This window comes from Cimex lectularius, unplaced genomic scaffold (assembly GCF_000648675.2).
Source record: "Cimex lectularius strain Harlan isolate CLEC.00 unplaced genomic scaffold, Clec_2.1 scaffold107, whole genome shotgun sequence".
Classification (NCBI taxonomy): Eukaryota; Metazoa; Arthropoda; class Insecta; order Hemiptera; family Cimicidae; genus Cimex; species Cimex lectularius.
Genome location: NW_019392698.1, coordinates 996,687 through 1,008,704, shown reverse-complemented (window position 1 = coordinate 1,008,704; position 12,018 = coordinate 996,687). Strand labels below are relative to the sequence as shown.

Sequence of the window (12,018 nt, the reverse complement as noted above, 5' to 3'; positions counted from 1 at the left end):
TTCTTCCTCATTCTTATGATCTTTACGTAATAGTTGAGGAATTTCTCGTATTATTCACTTAAGATCATCGGAACGAGAGATTTTCTTACGTTCAAAAATTGATTCAAAATTATTCTACTCCCATCGGCTAAGGACAAATGGTCATAAGCTGGTTGGAATATTCTATGCATTTTCCTTTATTACAATTCATATTGACAATTCCTTCTTGAATGTAATATTTATTATTAACAATTGGTTTAATCAGTCGGTTTTTATGTTGGGAATTGACCTAACAGGAACGGAAACTATATTAAAACCTGATTTTAAAGTAGTTTCTTCGGAATCGACTAAAAATAATTCTTTCGATCCTTTCTTATATTTTAGTATTTTTTTCCTTGAATTAGCCGCTTTGCAGCCATAGACATGCTAACTGTTTTATACATATCATATTTTTAGCGGGAAAACACCCGCTGCANCAATATTACATATACTTAGTTTGAAATAAACTACAAAAATATGAGTGTCCTGTTCTGACACTACTCGACGAAAAAAGGTGTAATTTCATGAACAAAACTATACAAAACCATGAAATAAATTATTAGTTAAATTTTATGAGCAAAACCATGAAATAAATTGTTAGGTAAATTTTATGAGCAAAACCGTGTAATAAATAGTTAGTTAAATTTTTATGAGCAAAACTGTGTAGTCAATTGTTAGTTAAATTCATTATACCAAAAAACGGTATTCCGATATTTTGATCACTTTTCATTCAAACTATTAAAATTAATACTTTACAATTAATTAAGGTTTTTAGTTGAGATGAAAAAAAGTTAATGTCACGAGAGGGATTCGAACCCACGACCTTCGAGTAGATACGCCGCTGCTCTACCATCTGAGCTATCGTGACCTCGATCCACTCGGACATCAACTCCCCATCTCAACCCCACCTTATGAGTTTTCCCTCCTTTTGCCATATTTTTGTCGTGGGTTCGAATCCCTCTCTTGACATTAACTTTTTTTCATCTCAACTAAAAACTTTAATTAATTGTAAAGTATTAATTTGTCAAGCGGACCACGAAATTAGGGAATTAAAATTAATTTAAAAAAAACTAATAAATTTTTGATTCGATTAATTTGGTTTATATTAAAATAAGTATGTCGTAATTAATATAACGACAATAATAATGTAGTTTGAATAAAAGTATGAGTATCCCAACATCTTTGAATAGTTAAATGGAAGGGGCAATAAACGTGATAATTTTTTAAATTTAATTATTAATTTAATTTATATTTTCCTTTCAAAACTTGGGCAGCTAATAATTAATTACATGTTCCATTATGAACAAAACTATACAAAATTAATACTTTACAATTAAGGTATGTTAATACTTTACAATTAAAAACCTTGTCCCCGCACTCATCGCATCTCGGGCTATCTTTTAATCCAATTTTATGGAGGTACTGGTTTTGCAAAGTCTTTGGCAAACAAACTCTTAGATTCCACGGTAATGACAGTATTACTGGCTGAATAAATTTTGTAAAATTTACTCTTTGGGGACTCAGAGTACCTAACCTGCTATACGTTTCTATGTAGCTTTTTATTTTCAGTGAAAGCATCCGAGATCGCCATTTTAAAGTCGATCGCCTCTGACCCTTCAACTATAGCTTGTTTGGCGAGGGTATCGACAATCTCGTTGTTTTTAATTCCACAATACGCAGTAACCCAAATCAGTTCATTATTTCTATAATTATGGGATGCGATGAAGTTTTGAATATTATGTGCATTATTTTTAGCAGTGAACTTTTACTATCCGATAGAATAAGGATTTTTGTTTAGTTTGCAATATTTTGAGCATATTTCACGACTTAGGCACTTCAGTTTTCGTTTGCATGGTTTAAAAATAGAAACTGACGAATATTTGTTGATCAAAGGTATTAATCTTTGATATACACTTCGGGGTCATACATAAACAATGGTAATAAATGTTAATTTTCTAGCTAATTTTAACCGATTTGCTTGTGGCGTGTAGGACATCTTTTGATGTATTCCCGTCTTTGGTGGTGTCAAAAATAATTAATGTACATGTCTGATAAAGGGATGTTCCAAATCCTGAAGATATCAAACCGGTCCCCTTTTTCTCTCCGGTTATAAATCTTTTTTCTTATCAAGTGTGCTCCACATATGAATGTAAGGAAATGGGGATATATTTTCTCTTTTCTCACTCTTCGTATTATCAGCAGAATGGCCTATAAATTGTTAAACCACTTGTTGAGCCTTTTAAGTACGGCTGGGCTCTCCTCCTCCTTATTTTTTCGTCTTCACGAGATTCCCATATTGAAATTCTTTTTTTGGATTGTGACGAGACGCAAAATAAAATCAAGTCCCTCTTTTCCTTTTTATAATAATAATTTATTATTTTGCTTGTAAACATATCGTACAAGTTATTGAGTGGATTAAACACTTGGAAAGTCTTTGCCCAACGATATTTCTCTGTGTACAATGAGCCCTTCCAACTACCTCCAGACAATTAATAAACAAAAACAACTATTTTATTAAGTATTTTTTGACAAAGAACAGTCACTTTTACTAGGCCGACACTCCACTCAGTGAAAACGCAAACCCCAATATTATAAACATGCGTATTTTGAGCAGACCGAAAATTCGTTTTTTTTATTGTTTTTATTTGTAGCCTACACATATTAATTGTATCTTTTATGCAATCGACCAGCCTTTATTCAATAATAGTCACGTAGATTAGGGTTATAGTCACGTGACTATACATATTAGTACATATTACCAATGTGATCATAATATCATTTTTCACACGTTCACAGCACTAATACTAAGGCCGGAGGACATATGCCATTAGAAACCTGTCAATGGGCCGATGGGAATGTGTAGAGTAGGGCTCGAGATTGGTTGAAGCGAGAGGTTGATGTGGGACTTTAGGAATCAAAAATGGACAAAAGGAATGTTGAAATGATTGTGGATCGTGAAATGGGTGACGTAGAAAGGAGCTTTGAAATTTGTCTGAGGACTTTTGATTGGAAGAATTGGATGAGCAGCATGTTGAATGGCTTGACAGAACCGCAGAGTTCTGCTGCAAGGAGTGGATGGAAGCGATTAAATTCACAAAGCATGCACGAGTGTCAGACCCTTTCATAAGCGCAAGGTGTTCTTGGATTTAGGAGGTACTGAGAGCTTAATATCGCGCACATACCTACAAGATTTCTAATGAAGTTATTAATTTTAGCGCTACTGAGAGCGAGAAATTTAGAAAGCCGTTGGTTATTTTAAAGCAACACACTGCTTCTTTGAACTTCAGTCTAAAAGAGAGATACTAGTAGAGCATTATATCACGCTCGCAGTATCGGAATAAAGGCAGGATCGTGATGCCACACTCTCAGTACCTCACTGGAAGCAAGACCGCGATATCACGCTCGCGGTATCGGAATAAAGGCAGGATCGTAATAGTACGCTCTCAGTTCCTTACTAGATATCACGCTCACTATCCTGAATGGGACAATTGAGAATGGTTTTATTCAAAAAACGTGCGAAAATTCAAAGTTGTTTAAAATAATCATCAATTTCAATTGAATCAAGCATTTGAAATAGAGTGAGCATTCCGTTATTCACATAAATTAGTAATTATCGCCAAAGCACATAGTAAGAAGTTGTACGGCACATCCAAAAGTAGCATCAAGATTTACCCTCACGCGCTTTGAATTGGCTTAGATTTATCGAAGAAGTTAACGAAGCGTCTCTTTGAAAGCAATCAACAAAAGCTATTTTTGCATAATCTCTTAAATACACGCGGCATTAAAACACGTGAGCAGACAGGCGACAAGAATGGCTAATTTACTCTTGAGGTGAGAGTGAGAGAGCTGTTAGCTTGTTTCTCCCAAGTTTAGTACTGTCAAGTTAGTTCTACATTTCGCTTAGAGGTAGAATCAAACCCACTGTTAAACCGACTAGTTTGACTCATGTTGCCTTTACCCACGCAATCGAGTTTATCTGTTGGTATATCGTTGAAAAACAAGATGATTTATACAAAATTAATTTTTAATGCTTTAATAACATTTTTACATTTGTTGGAGGAGGAACGATGTCTCATTTTCAAAAAAAAGAAAAACATAAACTGAAAAAATAAAACAACATATACATTGAATTAGTTGAAAATAATCTCAACCTGTTAACTGTCCTCTTCCCGGCAAATAACTTGAAACAGCTCATCTGGACCGCTACAAAAAAACTGTTAAAATATGACTCATATCAGCTTTTTCTCCCCATCCGTTTACGTAATGAATCAAGGGTCAGGAGCGACAAAGATCAATCTAACATATTTGCAGCTCACATACACATTTACTCATCATCAAGGCATAAATGATGCTCCTCATGCACAACAGGTATAACCTTACTATACCAACTTCATCTCCCTCTCAAACCATTTTCATCCTTCTGAATTAAGTTACATATTCACAAATCCCCAAGTGGATAATGACATGATATGATAATAACCTTCCTTATTCTTCGAAACCTCCCATAAAGGTTATCTTAGCGACTAAATATAGTGCCATGCTACGAAACCATTCATTATCCTCTCTTTTGGAAATATTTGGTCGTTATTTTCATTCTTAAAACCCACAAATCTCCCTACCATATGTCCTTCTAGACCGTCATCCGTCTCCCTGTAATGTCCAAAATCTTTGATGATCTGCTTTTAATGTTCTTAATACCCGTCGTAGATACTTATGAAATCACTCCATCTCATCAATTCGGATTCCGTTCCCACCATCCAACAAAGTTTCAGTAATGTCGATATCATGTACTTTGCTCTAGAAAGCATGGAGTATTGCTTGGGTGCGTTCGGAATGGTTGGATGCATAGGCTTTTGATAGGGTAAGGCACCCGGGCATGCTTTGAAAACTTAGAAGTCTTGCCTTATGTTAAGGTATCCTACCTTCCCGACCGCTGCTACGTGAAAGAAATGAGACCTGTACAAGCCAGCATTCTTGATCTCATTGTTTACATCATTTACATTGCGGACCTAACTGCTACCCTAATACCACCTATGCGGACGATACCACAATTTTGTCTTCTAAATCGAATTCTATCCAAGCACCTCCAAAATCCAACAACACGAGCTTATCGACGACTGGTGCAAAAAGTGGAAGACGAAATTTGGAATGAAGAAAAATAATCTCAGTGTACGTTCACTTTGAAAAAAAAAACAGTCTTGCCCTCGATACCTACTTCTCTGGGCTCTGCCAAGCCATCCAACATCCAGCGCATCCAACCATTCCAATCAAAAGTCCTCAGACAAATTGTCAAATTTCCTTCAACTATCCACAACGACCATTGCATTCTTTTTGTCAACGAACTGATCCATTCTCGTTTCCAAAGGTTTCACACCAACCTGATCCTAACCATACTGCTCTAACAGTCTCTTCGTCGCCTTAACCGACGATTGCCTCGAGGCCTTACCCTTTACTCCCTCACACTGAGTTCCAGCATTGGGTCGTTTCTCATGGCATATATCACAGATAAATACTTGTCCTTAGAAATCAATTTACAAGTGAAAACAAAAATATATTGACATGAATCAGTTTTTGTCATTATTTCAAGTTTTCAATATAATATAATTATGAAGGTTTGATAAATCATTCAAAGCATCAAAAATAATTATCAGAGAATAAGTTTTTACTGTTACTGTTACATGGATAAATTGAAAACCCGAGTTTATCCTAGAAAATGTCTTTTAGGTTTTATTTTCAACGAGCCCTATTCAACCGTATCGCTTGAAAATCCTCCCGACATTGAATTGAACCACTGAACATTCTGCATTCTCTCTCACTCTCTCTCTCACTCTCTCTCTCTCTCTCTCTCTCTCTCTCTCTCTCTCTCTCTCTCTCTCTCTCCCTCTCCTTTTTTTAGCTTTGAAGGGAAAAGGCGCATGTGGAAACAACCCCCTGGGGAATTTTACGCCGGGAGAGTGAGAGAAGAACCTAAAATTGTACCTTCACATCTCAACGTCGATATTTGAGAGGCCATAAAACGCCATGCTCCCGAGGTGAAAAACAAGATTGAGCATAGCAATTCCGAATCAATGGAAAAAATATACGTCTTACAGTCGAAACGAGTCTCTAACAAAATTGGCAACCGACATAAATACAATAATACAACGATAATAAAAATTTATTGTTTTATTGCATTGTATATAAAAAGATTAAACAATTAGGCATACACATTCTAAATAACTAATATAATTATAGGTCTATGGAGTACTCAAATTTCGCCTTCGGCCGTCTCACACGATTTTTTTCCTGGTCAACTAAAAATTCAACTACTTTCCGACTGTATACGATTCCTTTGGTGCGGGTCCACCACTGCTCAATTTCGCCTGTATCTCAGGGCCAATCGTAATCAGTATGACTTGCCAGGGTACGACACTGTTGGTTAGTATGTTCATCGGACGAGAAGCTGAAAAGCTTCACTCTCTATACGTCCGAAGGATTGTGAGAGCCTCAAGGCCGTTAGGGAAAGGGTGAGGACGATTTTCGGGAGTTGTTTAATCCCGAAAACCACTAATAAAACACCAGTTGCTTGAAGGAAATGTTTCTAGTGTAGTTCCGTGAGGGCTTTCCTTTAACACCGAGTATTTCCATGCCTTGAGGCCTGCGTTTTAATATGCCACCGCGAGTGCCGGGATAAATATTCCTCCTCATCTGGGCGGCGATATCCGGCTGGGATTCAGTCTCATCGTGTGCTCGGAGAGGAGTTTCGAAGGCGATCGGGTATCCGAGTAACGGAGACCGACGATTAGGACGGAGAACCTCAAAAACAACCTAGACTTCTCAATCAAAGATCCGTCATGAAACCATCAATTGCCCAAGCGTCGCTAGCAAAGTGACCCGTTTCCACCAAGGCCGCCAAATTCTCCATCTCACCCAATACAGTCGTCTCGCCAGCACACGTAAATCCTCATAGGTGGTGGACCATTTTGCCAAATCAAGGCGGTTGCCGCCTTACTTAGGTGTGTCCCCACCCCCGGTTAACTTCATATAGCCGCCTGATACATGGGTCAGCAGAAGAACCCAGAAAAGGTGGAATATTTCCTAGTCCCACCTCCGAATGACCCCACCCAGCCTTTCCAGCGAAATGATAGATGGAGTATCCATCACTAGACGGTAGATCCTCCTCGGTATCAATCTCTTGGCCAGGTCTAGCTTCCGTCGGAGTTCAAGGTCAAACGTTACCTCTAGTTCCTCGAGTGCGGCGTCCCTATTCAGGCCAGTTTTGGAGAAGCACTGTATAAATAGGTATTCAATCTACCTGTGCGGGGATATGGCGAATCGCCTTTCCGCACTATAGTAAGACATGGATCGTCCGCATAGCCGGCCATCCTTCTCCGCCTCATGTAAAGGCAGAGTGATTTTCTGGATTTTGGCCCGAACTTTGAGAAGTGCGAGGAGGCTCTATTCATCATGGTTTGTGCCCTGTCGGATGTACTTCAGGTTAGTGTAATGTCATCGGCGAATGCAAGAACCCGGCGGCGGCCTCTGACCTGCCGATGACTCCAGGTCTCTAATAATGGGGTCGACCACCAGCAATGGGTCTACGCTACACATTCACACTAATAAATACATTCAACCGCAATATACACTAAAAAGAAACAAAAAACAAGATATCAATTACATATATGTATGTGTATATATCAATACGTAAAATTAGTACAAATATGTGAGTATTATATGTATTTTCTTTGTTCATTATTACTTCCCACTTATGCGTAAAATAATTATTGCCCGGGGCATTTTAAATAATGACACTAATTTAAATTTTTGTCTTTTTACAGGTTTCGGTCTGTCAGTCGAGATGCAGGGTCCACATTTCATAGTTGAACCTCCGCACAAAGTTGAATTTTCCAACAGCTCCGGTGCCAAAATCGACTGTTCAGCACACAGCAGTCCTCCATCGAAGATCGACTGGGTTCTAGGTAATTTATCAATACAAATCCTACTAGAAATCACAAAAATGGATAAATCCAATTAATCATTATAAAATATTTCGTTTTATTGGCAGTTCGACAGCAGTTTAATTAAAAAGGTTACCACTATATCGATAAACTAATGTGAGAATAAAGAGATGAGTTTTCACTGAACTTTTTTTTAACCTAGGAGTCGTTTTACCATCAGGTAGACTGATAGACTGCCTCTAAATCGTGCTCTTCTTCTTGAAGCGCTTCTCGGACACACATCCTTGCCTCACACCAGCCCAAACCGAAACTTATAATGATTCAGTATAAAACAACAAACTTAGACCCATATCCAAAATAACCATATCTAAGAGACATTGGAATAAAAATGAATGGTCTGACTTTAACCCTTTATGGTCCAATGTTATCTTAGAGCAAGATGAACATTAGCAATTTTGTTAAAAATTTAGCGGGAAATCCCCTAAATACTAAATTTTTTCAGAGAGTTTAGATTGGTGCCAAATAAATCAGTGTTAGCAATACACGGGCAGAAACATAGCAGGAACGACACTGCTCCCGCCCTAATCTCACGGGGTTTCCTGCCAACTTTAAACAAAATAGCAAAATTTAGTAACTTTAGGCCAGAAAATTATAAACTGGATATAAATAATTTTACCTTTGGCAAACATAACAATCGATAAAAGATGTAGTGGTGGAGTGAAGAGCCATGATGGAGGTGGAAGGTTTCAAGAAGAAGATTTTAGATTGGCACCAAAAATATCAGTGTTGCCAATACACGGGATGAAACAGTGAAATAAAAACACTCTACTCTCCTTAAAATCATGGGATTAGCTAAGCTTTAGAAAATTTGCTAAATTTGGTGTTGCCCACAGGCAAAGTTGCGCAATAAACGGTTAAGTCTCTGTAAATCATGAAATGTTCTTTGCCTCAGCTCATAATAGGAAGCGCTAAAATAAAATCATATTTGTCCTTCCGTCTTACTTCAATTACACTTTGATACTGTCTCGCCTCTTGGTCTAATAAAACTACGTCCAAAGCGCAATTCGTGTCTTTGTGTGCCCGTTAATTATACATATCAACATGCTACTCAAATTTCAAATAAAATTTAGCTTTATTTCTCCTTTAGATGTCCCACCGAAATATGCAATTGAATAAAATCTTCCACATAACCGTCTATACAGGATGTCGTGAATGGACGTCAATCCTTCAGGAGGTCATCCTCCATGTCAAATTGGATAAAAAAGCCTATTATCCGAAGTCTGATTTTCTATTGTATAGGAGATATTTCACTTTTCAGATTGCTTCAACCTTACACAACCACGTACCATAAAGTCTTCATAAATCACAATAATTTCTTGGCTTCCATTCGACGGAACCCTTAGACACGTGTTTCATATTTTTTGACCTAATATTACCAAAAATGTTTCATTGAAATAGGTGACCTCATGACAGTAGTGACCCCTTGTGAGTGTTTTCAGTGTTATTGATTTTTTTTTAAATTTATAAAGGCTTAATTCTGCCCACATCTGCACTTGAGTACATACATGTGCCGAACCGAGTCTATGTCGTTTCAGTCACGAGTTAGAGTTGTCTATTTTAACCTACACACACACTTTCTTTCACTCATTCTTTCTTATTTAAATACCTGGTGACCTTGGTTACAAGTTATCTCCTAGTTTATTACTTCTTCAACGTTAGTCTCGTCTTCCATGTCGTAGCCAATGAGCTTTTAGCAACTCTACCTATAATCATTCACCTTGAAAATAATCCCAAACAAACGCCTGGCGAACCATGCTCTCTTGCCTATTGTTTACCTTTGATATAATGCTAAATTCTTTTACTCAGTTGTTATTGAGAATTAATAACGCCAAGATGGAACGCACCCTTGAACAAAACCGTCATGCCATCATCGCANTGCCTTCGACACTCTTGTATTACACACATTCACGCATATAAATACATCCTCACGAAACATTCAAATCATAGTTAACCGTATTTAGTGTATACAACAATAGGACTACTTGCAATAAACAAAAGGTTTTATTATCACAATAAACCGTTTCCTCCAGCAATCGGATTAGGAGACCCAACGATTGGCTGCCCTGGTCGGACACAATTCTTATATCGGGCGGCATTCCTACCCGCTCTTTATATGGAGCCAAAGAATGTGTAGGGCACATTGAACAACCTTTCTCTGCATGGCGGCCACATGGCCGGGCTTTGGCCAATTCTTTTAGTTTTACTATACACTGACAGTACTGATGACTTTCCTTTCATTTTCTCGATAGCAAAAATTCTACCATTAATTTGTTTCATTGTTTTTATCAGTAAATATTTGTTTATGGTATGTTTTAAATTGGGAATATCAATTAAAGGTAAAAACTTAATCCAAAACTTAATCCATAAAGGATTTTTCAATGCTTAATTTTTACGGAATTTAAAATTTTTATTCAGTATTTGAATTCTGAAGCAATAAACTGTTTAGTTTTCATCTTTGTTTTCTTAATTTCAATTTTTAAACATAAAAGTGCCGAGGATGTTGCGCGTGGTGTGGCACTTATTGCTGATGGTCGTTCCATCGGGTATGCGGCTATTGCCATCGGAGTTCCCTACGAAACACTGCGAGACGCGGTTAAACGTTTTCGATAAACTGAGTCCTACCATAGAAGGCTCGGTTCTGGACACCCTAGGGTAACAGGACCACAGGATGACCGTTTTTCGACTTTGAGAATTTTGAGAAACCGGCAATCAGTTGATCAAGAGATTCATCAGCACCAGGAAGTTCGAGGTTTCCAAATTTCTGAACGCACTGCTCGAAGAAAATTAAAGCAGTAAGAACTAATGGCTTTTTGCCCTGTAAGGGGACCAGAATTGACCAAAACACACAGAGTTGCAAGGCTTCCATTTGCTCGAGAAAACAGCCATTTTAGACGATTGATCTGCTTTAGATTTGCTCTACGATCTCCAGATGGGCGTGAAAGAGAGTGAAAAAGGCGAAATGAAAGGTACGAAGCTTGAGATGCCGATGGTTTAATATTGAGGACCTCATCGACTAGATTAGCTTTACAGTTTGTGTGTACAGTTCTGGAGAAATCCACGCGCATTGAGTAAATGATAATGTGCATACGAATTTATTTAAGAATGAATGTGTGTTTAAATTAAAAACCGCATGTTTTGGGACAAAAATACTAGCTGACAAATAGACCTGGAGCCTAATTTCAGTGGTCTGGAGGGACAAAACCGATATCTGACCCGCATTGCCAACAACACTGTAGCAATAAAATTATGATTTCAATTATTAATTTATATGTTTATGTGCAGGCACTTTATTGTTACTTTTGTGCGATAATTGGCTTATGTATTTATTTTTGTCTTGGTCTCCCGAGTTTTGGAATGTACAGGGTATCCCGTGAATATTTCAGGGGTTATCCTATACGTCGAATTGGACTAAAAAGACTTGTCTCAGGGAGGGTTCTCGAATGTAGTCGAAAAATTTCATTTTTCAGGTTACTTCAACCGTTCACAACTTTAATCCACAAAACCCAACTTTTCCCATAAACTGTAAATTACATTACATCAATGGAAAGAATGATGAAACCTCCATAAGTTTCATTTGTATTGTATTATTACCGTAAGCAAAGAAATACAAAATCACTTAGAAAAGAAACTTTTACGAGTTTGAAAAGTTCTTGTCTGAAGTTGAAGTAAGATTTACTTGGTTCTGTAAATACTGACAGAAAAGCTTACAGAAAAGTTGCACTATTAACGACCAATAAACACAGTACTGAATTTCTCAACGGTCAATTGTCACCAATGTAAATATAACATTTACTTGCTAAAAATTTTATTTTTCTGTTGTAAACAATTTGCAAAAACATAGTCATTAATAATTTGAAAGTTAAAATATAATGTAAGTGATATAAACAAAAAAGATATGTTGGTACAGAATTTAGCATAGGGAAAAACAAAAAGCTTCTAAAAATTAAATAAAGTATTCTGTCTACCTTGCGAAAGAATGCAAATCTGACATCGTTTACTGGAT

The 12,018-nt window shown here is 37.2% G+C and overlaps 1 protein-coding gene across 1 annotated transcript in view; it reads left to right on the top strand.

Moving 5' to 3' along the window:
- Nucleotides 1-12,018, top strand: part of LOC106670715 (Down syndrome cell adhesion molecule-like protein Dscam2) — a 548,059-nt gene that overhangs the window by 496,531 nt on the left and 39,510 nt on the right. The window contains exon 3 of the mRNA XM_014401282.2: nt 7,836-7,976. Within this exon, the coding sequence (XP_014256768.1) occupies nt 7,836-7,976 (141 nt within the window). The remainder of the gene's footprint in view (nt 1-7,835; nt 7,977-12,018) is intronic.